This window comes from Helianthus annuus, chromosome 14, assembly GCF_002127325.2.
Source record: "Helianthus annuus cultivar XRQ/B chromosome 14, HanXRQr2.0-SUNRISE, whole genome shotgun sequence".
Lineage (NCBI taxonomy): Eukaryota > Viridiplantae > Streptophyta > Magnoliopsida > Asterales > Asteraceae > Helianthus > Helianthus annuus.
In genome coordinates, this window is record NC_035446.2 from 172,938,743 (window position 1) to 172,954,018 (window position 15,276).

General features: G+C 38.0%; 1 protein-coding gene and 1 non-coding gene across 5 annotated transcripts; one reads left to right on the top strand and one right to left on the bottom strand.

Moving 5' to 3' along the window:
• The first annotated feature begins 11,504 nt into the window (after positions 1-11,504).
• TRNAQ-CUG lies at positions 11,505-11,576 on the top strand. Its single transcript has one exon. It is a non-coding gene; the product is annotated as a tRNA-Gln (tRNA).
• A 166-nt stretch (positions 11,577-11,742) lies between these two features.
• Positions 11,743-14,838, bottom strand: LOC110935909 (protein DEFECTIVE IN MERISTEM SILENCING 3). Of its 4 annotated transcripts, none has more exons than XM_022178257.2 (8): positions 14,670-14,838; positions 13,977-14,108; positions 13,768-13,882; positions 13,496-13,685; positions 12,782-12,973; positions 12,375-12,695; positions 12,094-12,304; positions 11,743-12,013 (listed from the first exon to the last, which is right to left on the bottom strand). In XM_022178257.2, the coding sequence occupies exons 1-8, from the start codon at positions 14,697-14,699 to the stop codon at positions 11,972-11,974; spliced, it is 1,233 nt and encodes a 410-aa protein (XP_022033949.1). In that variant the 5' UTR covers positions 14,700-14,838; the 3' UTR covers positions 11,743-11,971. The 4 variants fall into 4 exon arrangements, with proteins under 4 accessions (XP_022033949.1, XP_022033948.1, XP_035839501.1 ...); XM_022178256.2 differs by having other exon boundaries at positions 12,375-12,698; positions 14,670-14,829; XM_035983608.1 differs by lacking the exon at positions 13,977-14,108 and having other exon boundaries at positions 14,670-14,808.
• Between the last annotated feature and the right edge of the window lie 438 nt (positions 14,839-15,276).

Genomic DNA, 15,276 nt, shown 5'->3' on the forward strand with positions numbered 1-15,276 from the left:
GTGTCGAATAACCTCGACTGTGTCGAATAACCTCGACTGTGTCGAATCCCCTCGACTGTGTCGAATCACCTCGACTGTGTCAAATCACCTTGACTGTGTCGCCCGTACCCATTAGAAAATCATGCACGTTTCGTAAATATGCGCGCGTTTTGTAAAACCGGTATGTTTGATCGAAATCATTCGTAAACCATTTAAGTTCCTTGAAATTCATTCGCAACACGGTTTAGAAATATGAGTCTTCGTTCATCGAAAAGTTGTTTATTTTTGCAAAACTTGCATGTCTTTCCACCCCCGAAAACATTTGTAAAAATGTAAAACTAGAAAAGGTGGGGGTTATGAACTCACCTCGACATCCTTGTGCAAAGCTAGCTAAATGTGTTTTTGTGATGTTGTTCCAAGAGCGTGAACTTGCTAGCATGCAACCATAGCATTCCTAACCGAGAATAACTTATCAGTTTCTAACTAAAACAACGTAGCTAAACTACGTGTCCGAGCTCTACCGAATCGTTAACTAAACGATTCTAAGAAGGTGTTATTATTTTTACTTAGAATAACCAATATATGGTTATTCGGTTTCGTATATATTCAGGACAAGTACTAAGTCCCGATATGACTTATATATATAAATATACTTATGAATTCGTGTTGGTCATCGCGGTTAGAATGCGCAGATGAAATGGTACGTATTCAAAATGTCGTATATGATTCGGTAATATACCGTTGTAGTTTTCGTAGGATGGAAGTAAATAAATATATATACATATCTATATACGAAAACTTGACGTTTGAAACGAATATAAACAATTATATTCACTTTACAAGAATTCATATTCTAAACGTTTGAAAGAAATATAAATAATTATGTTTATAATATATGACTTCCGAATAATTAGCGTTTGAAATAAATATGAAAGTTATATTTAGTTCGTAAGAGAGTTTAGGGTCGACGTTTGAAATAACTATAACTAATTATAGTTATTTTATAAAAGTATTCGAGTTTTTAATGTGATTTGAAATAAGTATAGATAATTATATTTATTTTTACACAAGTTATCGATTTTCGCTAACTAATAACTCGCGTTGTAAAGCATCGCCAAAATAGGTATACTTTTGTACTTATTTTATAAAAATTAACTGAACTTCGATAAACGTCGTTTTTGGAATAAAATCACGTGTCGCGTTTCGGATTTTTTTTTTTTTGGAAAACGGACAGAGTTTCCTCTGTTTTTGGAATAACCCGACGACAAAAGTCGTCATATTTTATCAAAATTCAACAATAATCAACGCAAGGTAATCAAAATGTAATTTTCGCCAAGTATCAAAGCCTAAACTAGTAAGTAATCGAGTCGGGTCGAGCTCGGTCGCGTATAACTATCAAAAATCTAAGTTAACGTGAATATTTATTCACGTCACTAATAATCTTTACCAAGTCTTTCGCGTCGCTTTCATTGACTGAGTTAACCGAGTCAACTGAGTTGTCTCGGGTTGACCAAGTTTGACCGAGTTGCCTCGTTCCTAGAAGCCCGAACCGCACAGATCTGTTGTTGACCGTCTTTAGACCAGCGCTGACTGAACCCGAACAAAACTCGAACCGAAACAAAGCCTGACCCGCACTTTAACCCGGAACAAAACCCAAAACTGCAAAACTCGAACTAAACCCGAAAACCCGCTGAATCGGAACCTGAAATCTGAGCCGATACGTAGTCTGAATCCAAACTGGATCCTACTTGAGACTCCCCGAACGGACCCGAGCAGAAACCATTCTGACTTGACCCGATCTTAACATGAACAAACTGAACCTCTTGAATCTCACATCAACTTCAACAACATTCAGTACCATCATAAAAAAAATCTTTCAGAAACAAAATAAAGAATCGGAGGTTTTACCGTGAAAACCGTCGGAGTTCACCACCACCGCCGCCGCCGTGAGCGGCGGCGCCGCTTCGTCTGTCGTCCTCTCTCTCTTTCTGTCTCTCTCTAAGATGTTTGGGGTCTGTAGTTGTCGGAGATACGCTGATCGGAAGAGGGGGGGGTCTCGTTCGATGGAGAGAACCACCGGAAGCCGCCGGTTCTCTGTGGTTTTTGCCGGACATTAAAACGAGAGGGAGGGAGGGGCTTAGGGGTGAGGTTTGCCTGACAACCGGCTGCTGAAAAGCACTGCCGTGCGCCGCCACCACCAGGGTGGCTGGCTGGTTCTTTCGAGAGATAGAGCAGTTGAGAGTGAAGGTTGGGTGCGTGTGTTTCTTTGTAAGTAATCGAGAGAGAGGGATAGTGGATATGGAGCATCAGTAGGTGGGTTTAGGGTTTTTCCAAGATATGTTCAGGGAAATGAAAGTGATGAGGGGGGTGTCGGCTGAAGGGAATTAGGGGAAATGAGGTTTTCAATCTTAAAACATGATTTATATACTAGGGTTCTTTAGTGGGCTTGGGCCCCAGGCCCACAAGCCCGTTTCGCGTGGCCCGATACGTTTTCACGACCCGTTTTCGAACCTGATCTTCAACAAAAATGTCTTAGAATATTATTTTAGGGTTAAAACTTCGTAAAATGAATGTCGGTAATCAATATTAATAGCGTAAGTTGTCGGTGCGTTAAATCGCGTAAAACATGTCGTTCGTCGTTTCGTGTCCGTTTGCGATCCGTTTTCAACTAAGGATAATAAATTTAAAAATGAAGCTAAATATATCAAAATATATTAATATCGAGACGAATTTCGAGTCTGATGCTTCCGTTTTGTCGTTGTTTGTCGGTGCGTTACTGTTTCCGCGTTTTTCGTTCGCGTTTGCGGTTTGTGTCGATCGAAAGCATGAAAATTTCGCAAAAACGAAATCCTTATATATAAAATATATGAAAACAAACTTTGTATGTCGGCGTTGTCAGTATCTTATACGGTATCAGTTCGTTTTTGTTTACCGTTTCGCGGATGTCTCTAGAAATCACCACACGCGCACTGTAACGTCTGATAAGCGTTTCTAGGCATTCCAATTGCCTAATTAAGATAATTCATGCCTTAAACACTATTTATTATCAACTTAAACATTTGTTAATCGCATAATTAGAAGCCGTTAATTACCGGTTGTCACATTCTCCCCCTGTTGCAGAAATTTCGTCCTCGAAATTTAGATTATGTTATCTCCTCAGAGTTGTGTCATTCGCAGGTAAGTCCGAACAATACCAAGGTGAATGACCGCATAATCGAATCAAGACTTATTCAGATTACGTGAATGTAAGGTCATTTTGCATCAATAAGAACCCAACGGTTTAAGTGGGTTTGTTCTAGAAATCGGTGTCAAGTGAACGAGATGTTGTGATACTATCACCAATGTGACTAGGTTTACTGGGTTCAACAAAAGATGAATTTCGACCAGTAGGATTCCAAATGAACGTTCATAATATGCAAATCAATTTTTTTTGAAACAATAGAAATTTCTATCAACGGATACTCGCATTGGTTGTTGTAAGATTGAAACTCGAATTCAACAAGCTCAAATAAATAGAATCATAAAATGATTTTTCAACTATTGAACCAATAATTGAATAAGATAAAATCAACGTTTTGACATTGTTGAGTTGCAGGGATACACCGAAATGAAATACAACCGAACCTGGTGTATCATTGTCTTAATACATAGTTGCATTAAGACTATTTAAATGATGTGTCAAACGAAAAGCATAAATAGTTACGCATGAAACGGCTGATCGTGATTAGCACAAGCTACAAGTTTATACCGACGCCACAAGGTGTCGTAGTGATTGAAATAATTCAATAATAGCGGTGACCGAACAAGCATCACCGTGTTTCGAAATCAGATGCAAGGTTCAACGAAGTAAAAGCAAATCTCATAGGATTTTCAATTGAAATGAAACAGATGAATAATGTTTTTCGATCGAAGATGGAAAGCAACGAATATCACGAGATGTCCGATCGATACTGAAAGAGCCGTTAAGGGGTAAATATGACATGAACTTGTGTACCATTATCTTAATACACGATTGTATTAAGACTGCCTTAATATGATAAACCAACAAAGCGGATTTAATATCAATAAACAAATAGATAAATAATTAAATCCGTACATGAGGCGAGCAACGAGGTTAGCGCAAGCTTCAAACTTGTGAAAGACGCCACCACAAGGTGATCGTGATCAAAGAAACGATTCAATGAAGTCGAAGACCAAACAAGCATGTTATGGTTCAAAGCAAATGAAGCGATTGTTGGGATTATTTCGAATATGATGGCCTCAATCCATCATATGGAATCTTGAATCAAATATATAATATGAGCAAGTTCAATCAATTGAACTTGGTTCAAACATAATCCAACAATGAATTCATGTATCAATAAGAAAGTTTCGACATTGCCACAACGAAAAAAAACCATGTATGTAGCTTGAAAAGGAAAGGAGCTTCAACAAGTTTCGTTGACTCGATAACAAGGAGTCAACATTTTGCAATAATACGGGTCGTCTAGAATACAATGCAAAGATTTAGTATAGCGAAATAATTTATGAGATGTTGACAAAACAACCATTCGAAGTGAAACCACATGCGTAACAAATAATGCATGTGTAGCGTATGAATTTGTCAAGAAATATGAGTGTTTTGCTATCATGAAATAAAATCTTCATGATGCACTGACCATTAGGGAGAAGTAGAGATGTAAAAAAAATCTACTCACTAGATGCAAAAGTCGGAAATTCAATAAAAGAAATTTTAAGGACTTTACCTGGAATTTCGTGTAATGACCGGTTGTTAGATGACATTACCATGGAATGTCGTACATAGCATAATTGTCATAAATGAAGTAGGGGGAATGCGAAGACGTGTGATTTCTTTTGCAGTGCCAACAATCGTGAGACTCTTCAGACTAAATATCGACTGTTGTGGAATCTTGTTTTAACGTACCTCAGCATGACTCGTGCCATTTGCAAGATCACGTGGTAATTTGTCGCATTTCAATAAGTAATTCCCTCGCTGACATAATTAACATCATAGTTGTCGTGCCCAATCATGTTTTCCCAAGGCCTTGTCTCGAAAGTCGTGTGTGATATTCTCTGACGTCCACTGACATATAGTTTAAGTTTCATGTATACTTGCGCACTAGCGTTTCGTTCTGCGTATAATGTGATGTGCTCCGACATCCGTTAACGTATAATTTGAGTTTTCATGTATTCGTGTGCACTGGCGTTTCGTTCCGCTTAGGTTACCTGCTCGGGTACGTAGGATAGCATAGACGACATAATATACTGGCGTTTGCCCGAGTTGTTAGTCACAGTTTCTAAGTGAGGACCTTTAATAAGTTTCGACATAAGATTTACAAAGGTCATACATGCATGTTATCAAAACTCTCCAGGTTTTGCTTACTGTATGAATTTGCTTCGTGTATCGTGTATCAAACACAACTCTTGTGCAGGTTTAAAATCAAAACAGTTGACTCACTGTTCTCGGCAACGGTTGGAACCCATATTCGAGTCTTAGGCGTTCTGTATGTGTTCTATTTTTGATATCTAAGTCCCTAGAGGAAAGTGAGGTTAGAGCCTAGGTACTTCTACAGAAACCTAATTCGCTGTAACCTATAGCTCTGATACCAATCTGTCACACCCCGAAATATCAGAGCTGGCGTGACTGGACCGGTATCTTCATTGCACAGCGGAAGCAAAAAGCTAAGACTTCTAAACAATGAACGCCGCTAAGTACTCGAATTCCCATGGGTTCTCCTATTCCAACCGTTCCATATTTTTGAAAATGCAACCTGAGAAAGAACATGCGAAAAATCAACGTAAAGTTGAGCGAGTTCATAGTTTGTTTTGAAAAGATTTAAAAGAAATCTTTTTGATAACCGGTTTTAAAGTTGTTGAGAAAATATAGTAAAATCATTTTCTTTGCATGATATATGAGAACTGTGAGTCTAGCCCACGAGAGCGTTTGTGCATTGCACGAGAGAGAATGGGCCAAGCCCAAACGAACCTTTGTAAGCAGGATCAGCGCGTCCTCTTACTTAGGCATAATTTGAAAAACGTTACCAAAGTTTATAAATCCATGTATTTCTGAGTTTCCATCAAATGAATCTTATGAACATATGAAAGTTTTAGTGTTGTAAATGGGTATGTAAAGCGTCTATGAACAGGTTGATCATTAATGTTTCGCGAGGACATTAACGTATGCGGCGACATAGGAAGTACTCAACCTGTGTAGACGGTTTTTAGTGTCGAATCACCTCGACTGTGTCGAATCACCTCGACTGTGTCGAATCACCTCGACTGTGTGAATCACCTCGACTGTGTCGAATCACCTCGACTGTGTCGAATCACCTCGACTGTGTGAATCACATCGACTGTGTCGAATAACCTCGACTGTGTCGAATAACCTCGACTGTGTCGAATCCCCTCGACTGTGTCGAATCACCTCGACTGTGTCAAATCACCTTGACTGTGTCGCCCGTACCCATTAGAAAATCATGCACGTTTCGTAAATATGCGCGCGTTTTGTAAAACCGGTATGTTTGATCGAAATCATTCGTAAACCATTTAAGTTCCTTGAAATTCATTCGCAACACGGTTTAGAAATATGAGTCTTCGTTCATCGAAAAGTTGTTTATTTTTGCAAAACTTGCATGTCTTTCCACCCCCGAAAACATTTGTAAAAATGTAAAACTAGAAAAGGTGGGGGTTATGAACTCACCTCGACATCCTTGTGCAAAGCTAGCTAAATGTGTTTTTGTGATGTTGTTCCAAGAGCGTGAACTTGCTAGCATGCAACCATAGCATTCCTAACCGAGAATAACTTATCAGTTTCTAACTAAAACAACGTAGCTAAACTACGTGTCCGAGCTCTACCGAATCGTTAACTAAACGATTCTAAGAAGGTGTTATTATTTTTACTTAGAATAACCAATATATGGTTATTCGGTTTCGTATATATTCAGGACAAGTACTAAGTCCCGATATGACTTATATATATAAATATACTTATGAATTCGTGTTGGTCATCGCGGTTAGAATGCGCAGATGAAATGGTACGTATTCAAAATGTCGTATATGATTCGGTAATATACCGTTGTAGTTTTCGTAGGATGGAAGTAAATAAATATATATACATATCTATATACGAAAACTTGACGTTTGAAACGAATATAAACAATTATATTCACTTTACAAGAATTCATATTCTAAACGTTTGAAAGAAATATAAATAATTATGTTTATAATATATGACTTCCGAATAATTAGCGTTTGAAATAAATATGAAAGTTATATTTAGTTCGTAAGAGAGTTTAGGGTCGACGTTTGAAATAACTATAACTAATTATAGTTATTTTATAAAAGTATTCGAGTTTTTAATGTGATTTGAAATAAGTATAGATAATTATATTTATTTTTACACAAGTTATCGATTTTCGCTAACTAATAACTCGCGTTGTAAAGCATCGCCAAAATAGGTATACTTTTGTACTTATTTTATAAAAATTAACTGAACTTCGATAAACGTCGTTTTTGGAATAAAATCACGTGTCGCGTTTCGGATTTTTTTTTTTTTTTTTTGGAAAACGGACAGAGTTTCCTCTGTTTTTGGAATAACCCGACGACAAAAGTCGTCATATTTTATCAAAATTCAACAATAATCAACGCAAGGTAATCAAAATGTAATTTTCGCCAAGTATCAAAGCCTAAACTAGTAAGTAATCGAGTCGGGTCGAGCTCGGTCGCGTATAACTATCAAAAATCTAAGTTAACGTGAATATTTATTCACGTCACTAATAATCTTTACCAAGTCTTTCGCGTCGCTTTCATTGACTGAGTTAACCGAGTCAACTGAGTTGTCTCGGGTTGACCAAGTTTGACCGAGTTGCCTCGTTCCTAGAAGCCCGAACCGCACAGATCTGTTGTTGACCGTCTTTAGACCAGCGCTGACTGAACCCGAACAAAACTCGAACCGAAACAAAGCCTGACCCGCACTTTAACCCGGAACAAAACCCAAAACTGCAAAACTCGAACTAAACCCGAAAACCCGCTGAATCGGAACCTGAAATCTGAGCCGATACGTAGTCTGAATCCAAACTGGATCCTACTTGAGACTCCCCGAACGGACCCGAGCAGAAACCATTCTGACTTGACCCGATCTTAACATGAACAAACTGAACCTCTTGAATCTCACATCAACTTCAACAACATTCAGTACCATCATAAAAAAAATCTTTCAGAAACAAAATAAAGAATCGGAGGTTTTACCGTGAAAACCGTCGGAGTTCACCACCACCGCCGCCGCCGTGAGCGGCGGCGCCGCTTCGTCTGTCGTCCTCTCTCTCTTTCTGTCTCTCTCTAAGATGTTTGGGGCCTGTAGTTGTCGGAGATACGCTGATCGGAAGAGGGGGGGGTCTCGTTCGATGGAGAGAACCACCGGAAGCCGCCGGTTCTCTGTGGTTTTTGCCGGACATTAAAACGAGAGGGAGGGAGGGGCTTAGGGGTGAGGTTTGCCTGACAACCGGCTGCTGAAAAGCACTGCCGTGCGCCGCCACCACCAGGGTGGCTGGCTGGTTCTTTCGAGAGATAGAGCAGTTGAGAGTGAAGGTTGGGTGCGTGTGTTTCTTTGTAAGTAATCGAGAGAGAGGGATAGTGGATATGGAGCATCAGTAGGTGGGTTTAGGGTTTTTCCAAGATATGTTCAGGGAAATGAAAGTGATGAGGGGGGTGTCGGCTGAAGGGAATTAGGGGAAATGAGGTTTTCAATCTTAAAACATGATTTATATACTAGGGTTCTTTAGTGGGCTTGGGCCCCAGGCCCACAAGCCCGTTTCGCGTGGCCCGATACGTTTTCACGACCCGTTTTCGAACCTGATCTTCAACAAAAATGTCTTAGAATATTATTTTAGGGTTAAAACTTCGTAAAATGAATGTCGGTAATCAATATTAATAGCGTAAGTTGTCGGTGCGTTAAATCGCGTAAAACATGTCGTTCGTCGTTTCGTGTCCGTTTGCGATCCGTTTTCAACTAAGGATAATAAATTTAAAAATGAAGCTAAATATATCAAAATATATTAATATCGAGACGAATTTCGAGTCTGATGCTTCCGTTTTGTCGTTGTTTGTCGGTGCGTTACTGTTTCCGCGTTTTTCGTTCGCGTTTGCGGTTTGTGTCGATCGAAAGCATGAAAATTTCGCAAAAACGAAATCCTTATATATAAAATATATGAAAACAAACTTTGTATGTCGGCGTTGTCAGTATCTTATACGGTATCAGTTCGTTTTTGTTTACCGTTTCGCGGATGTCTCTAGAAATCACCACACGCGCACTGTAACGTCTGATAAGCGTTTCTAGGCATTCCAATTGCCTAATTAAGATAATTCATGCCTTAAACACTATTTATTATCAACTTAAACATTTGTTAATCGCATAATTAGAAGCCGTTAATTACCGGTTGTCACAATATGTCTATTACTAACATCAAAATAATAGACTACTTAAAGTTCTACTTAAACGAAGACAAAACAGCTTTGGCCAGAAGTGTAATCATTTAAGCATGTGTGCAAAGTGGTTGTAACAAATCAGCTTTGGCCAGAAATTGAGACAATCACTTTAGTTATGCACTTGTTAAGTATGCCATCTATGAAGGAATTAAATCAGCTTTGGCCAGATATTAAGACATTCATGTTTATGATGCACACTTAACATGGCTTTCGTAATACTTGAACGATAAGTAGATGTATCAAGTCAGCTTTGGCCAGAAGTGATACATCAGAAGCTCATTCAAGTTAAGCCATTTTGGTTTTGTAAAACATTGTTTGATCCTCATTAATTAACTAATTAATTACAAAAAACCAATCATTTTGGTTTTGTAAAACATTGTTTGACAGCGTGCCCCCGCACGGGGCTCGGGGCGGAGCCCCGAGCTAAATCTTAGTTCACATTAAACAACCTAAAATAATGAGGTTTCGAGTCAGGTTTCGACTGAGTTATGAGATCTCGAGTCAGTTATGAGGTCTCGAGTCGCAACCTTGTTGTCACGAGTCGGAACCATGGTCTCGACTACTATATCTTATGAGATCTCGAGTCATGATGAGGTCTTGAGTCGCAACCACGGTCTCGAGTCGCAACCTTATGGTCTCGAGTTATGACGTTATGGTCTCGAGTCGCAACCTTATGGTCTCGAGTTATGACGAGACCTTTGTCTCGAGTTGTAGACCTTTGAGCCCTTATGATTTCGAGTCGAGACCTTATGGTCTCGAGTCGAGATCTGTTGGTCTCGAGTTGTGAAGGTTTAAGGACCTGATGATTTCGAGTCGAGACCTTATGGTCTCGAGTCGAGACTGATGGTCTCGAGTCGTAATCTGATGAACTCGAAGCTTCCTGTTAACAGCTGTGAATGTGAAAGCATAACTGAAAATTCGAATTCTAAGGGATTATGAGATATTATTTCCTGTTTTAAGATGATCTAATTTTATCAGCATATTTCGAAAATTATAACTGTTTATCTAATAACAGTTTTCGAATAAACTTAAAAAATAAAATTGGATCAAACATGGAAAAAACACTCATTAATCCTAAAACATTCCAAAACATAATAGAATTTTCGAATTTTCCTAAGAACATGATGAACCCTAAAAAAACATAAAACATAAATTCTGGAACCCGAAACCTGAATTTTAATAGTTTTTCTAAACAGATTTCGGTCAAAACATAACCCAGTTGAAATCGAGTGAACATATAATTAATCTTTTTTTCCCGAAAACAGAGATCTCGAGTCGATCTTCATGACTCGAAACCGGCTGTCACCGTTTTAAGTTACAAAAAATCCGTTTTCCAAGTTTCAATCCCAGAATTATGGATACGAAAACAAAACTGACTAATCAACATATGCTCTGATACCACATGTTGGTTCAGTTCTGTTTATACATGAAGGAAAACATGAAAACATACCTTTGATTGCATCAGTACAGGCCAGCAGAGAATCTAGATGTAGATGCAGCAATAGTGTTTGACATAGTTGTCAGTTTTGGTCTGGTTCCTCCTTAGGGTGCAATCTAATGATGGTGGTTAAGAAAACCGAAAAGGGTATCGGCTGTAGGAGAGGGAGGTCGAACATTATGATGTTATGGCTAATAGGGTGTCTGATTGTGTAACTGAGTAACCCCTTAACCTCCACATAAGTCTCCTTATATAAGCACCCAGGAGGAAACCCTAATTAGTTAATAAGGGTAATTAGGCCCATCAACAATTACCAACTAATTATTTAATAGGATTGTTATATATTTTGATCCATATAATGTAAATGATTATAATGGCTACTAGATTAAATATAAAATAAATATATTTAATCTTACAAATCCAACTCTAGTTTATTGGCCTGAGAGAATACAATGTGTTTGAAACTAAGGAGTAGAGATACAGAATCATGATCTTATGGTACGATTGAAAACAAAATTTCATGAAAGTGGCCATAGGTGTTTGGTAATTAAGCTATTGCAAAACTTATATTTAAGTAATTCCTCTTATTTTAGCATTCAAACATGGTTCCATGGTCTAGCGGTTAGGACATTGGACTCTGAATCCAGTAACCCGAGTTCAAGTCTCGGTGGAACCTTTGTTGAAGTTTTTTGTTATAACCATTTGTTCATATCAAAATTAATATTTTACCTTTTTTATATTATTAGGCATCCACATAAGGTACTCACAGTTACATACTTGTAAAATAATATAAGTGTTGTATTTTGCGATATTAGGTTACAATAATCATTGCGAAAATATTCTGATTTCAATAATCAGTTGCACATCCAAACAGCCTTCCAATTTCAAGCGATTGTAACAAAATTCCTTGGTATCATATGAATCCAACCAAGATACACATGAGCATTTTATTAAACATTAACATGAAGATCATCCACAAATACAAACACAACAAAACAAAACAAAACAGTTGTATGCATGTTGGGGCTTTTTTTCTTGAACTCAAATCAAATCCTGAGCCAATAACATGTATCATCTAGGAGTCGATCTCCTTGGAGCTGCTTGAACTGGATACTGCATGCACAATAAATTCAAAACAAAATTTCATCCATCATATGCTTAAGGAAACTAACTGATTAGCTACAGAGCCAGACCTGCATGACGACATATGGTGAGCTTTGTGCCATGAGCCTAACAAATTCTTGCTTCTTGACTTCAAATATGTACTTGACATGTTGTACAATTGCTTCTTCTCTCTGCACTTCTTCCACCGATGTTTCCTTTCTCCATTTCAGTTCCTTCATTTTATTTTCAATATCGTCACCTGCAAAAGAGCTTCTTGCAAATCTAACTTTCATCTCATCCCTAAATCACATAAAACCAATATATCAGCATTCGACTTTGGAATACAAACAATCATCATCTAATCTCTTACCGAGTGCCAAAAACAATAACACCATTGCTCCTTACTAACCCGCCATCCAGTGATATGGCTCCGTGGGATAAAAAAGGGAGAGCCTGAAGCATGTGGGCCCTTGTGCTGTAAACTTGCAGCCCCGAGAATAGATTATAGAAAAGAGTCTCTCTAAGCCCATGTCCATCACTTGTGAGAGATATCAAATGTGCGCTATCAAGCTGGATCATATTTACAGCAAACCCTAGAAAACCTTGTGGAGATTCACCATTTGGTAACTTCGGTTTCAAAAGAGCAAGCCGCTTTTGCGGGTCATCCGGTATAAACTCACCAACATATGGTCTTCTTATGCCATATTCAAAAAAAGGCAACCAAATCAGCACTGATTTTATCTGTGAAAGGTAGATTGGATGATAGGAAACACAAACCTTAAATTCTCTAGACAGATTACATTAAACCGTCCATCTATGGGCCTACCGATTGAAGCTGAGAGCCCATGAAGCCCAGAGCTTTTACTTACAAAGCCTTCTTTGTCATAAGTTTCCAGAGCTTCAACATCATTATATGTCACGCAAACTAATGCTAACATAGTATCTAGCCCAAGGTACTCTGATAGAATCCTATTCTCCATAAAAAACATTATATTAACGAGCATTTAGATGATTAAGAATGAAAATTGATTAACCTACTTCAACCTGTGATCATTTGTTTGTATTAGGGGAACTCCCAGAACACTACAGTCTACACCATATGAAAATGACTTACAACCTCAAGCAGCATAAACACTTGCACTATTTCCTGTAGCTGATTTGTTAATCTATTATGATTATTCAATATCACATAATCAATCAAGAATCTAATGGACCAAGATGTAAAATACATACACGGTTTATAGCGTATTTCATCTAGCTATCTTATAATACTACCCTTGCTGGAGCCCCCAAAAATAAGGTAAACACAAGTATATATATGTTACTTTTATTTCAGTAAATTGACTTTGACGCTCATAATTTAGTAAAGGCTGACCTTAACAGCCATGTGCAACCACTTTACACATACATTCAAGATGGCACAGAAAATAACTGATAACGAGTGGCAAGAAAATGCATATAAAGATTATTATCGACATGAATGTAAATAACCTGCTAAGGTTGTCATCATTGAGTTTTCCTAGAGTAGCAACAACACCTAGGAGATCATTAATAGAAGAATTTGGATCGGCATTATACTTCAGTTGGCATACAATGGAAGCAGCTGATTTCTGATGCTGCATTATCTGTTCTAATGTTGCCTGGGGTGCGTCTGGTGAATGATTCTTCTTTGCAAGAGTAACTAAGGGATATCATCATCACATGATCAAAGTTGAGAAACTATTGTAGCTGCATGGTATCAACAAAGTGAATATACCACCTACCTTGCATATCTGCAATTTGGTCATCTAAACTGCTTATACAAGTCTTCAATTGTCTGATATTTTCTTCATGGTGTTTTATGTTGTTTCCTAACGAGAGCAATTCGTCCTCAAGTTTCTGCAAAGATACACAAACAAACATTTGAAAAACATGATCTTAGTTACTATTACAGAGAGACAGAGAGACAAATAGCCAGATGCCTTTGAAAAACCTTAGAAGAATGGACTAGTGATTCTGCCTGAGACAATGCGAATCCATCCCTATTCTGAGCAACATAGTTCATTGGTGACGGTGGCGGAACTTGTACATTTAACAGATTAGCAGCAGCATGTACTGCCGCCATCTGAAAGCAAGCAAAATATCATCTTTGTAAAGATATGTAGGCTCAACAGTCAGTGATTCATTTAAACTATTACTGTGACTTGGAGAAGCAGTTTGTTATATCTAATTATTAGGGTCAAAACAAAACATTCACACCAGAGAAACAAGCTTTTTAAATAAAACGAATTAATAATAATAATTATGGAGATATTACAGAAAACCCTTATTTAAAGTAATTGAACAACTATTAATTCAAATAAAATCTGAGCCCTAAGACATGAGGTTTTGTTTGGATAAGAGATAGAGATGGTTCGGGCATGTGAATGTGAAGAGAAGACAAATTAAGGCTGAGTTATTGAGAGGCACATCCAAACACCCCTTACAAATGCATGCTGCTAGTATAATCAGCAGCGAGCATTGCCAATAAAAACAGGAAACAACAATCCCATCTATCTATCTATCTATCTATCTATCTATCTATCTATCTATCTTAGAGACAGACAGACAGAGTAATTGAGTGGTCTGAATTTATTCAACGAGATATAATAAAGTAACAACAAGTGAAGTGAAGATTTATCTGTACCTGTTGTTGCTGTTGGTTAGGTGAAAACATATCTCCTCCTCCTCTTCTCCCAACGCCAGCCAACTGCTTCAATTGGATTTGGGGATCATATTCATATTCATACCAAAATTATTAATCGCTTCTCTCCCATTTACTTTTTTATACACTTAATTAATTAATTAATTGCATTAATGGCCCTTACACTAATTTATATGGATTTATTATTTTCTTTTGAGTAAAATGCACGGATAGTCCCTGTGATTTTGTAAAATAACACTTATAGTCTCCAACTTTTGAAAATTACACTGGTGCTCCCTGTGGTTTGACAGTTTGTTACTCGAATAGTCCCTGAAGTGGATGGGGGTTAGTTTTCTCAGTTAAGTGGGTGTCAAATGACCTTAATGCCCTTGTTGTATTAAAAAATATTAAAAGATAAAGTTAACTCAAGTGGGCCCCACCCCACACTCAAACACACAAACCCCCCCCCCCCCCCCCCTTAAAACACCACCACTCTGTTATGGAGGCAGATTTGAATACAGATTTGAACAGAAGGATGGAAGTAACAAGGAGCTGGAGAAGGATTTCGGATCAAAGGTCGTCGTTGGAAGGATTAAATTTGCAGACGAAG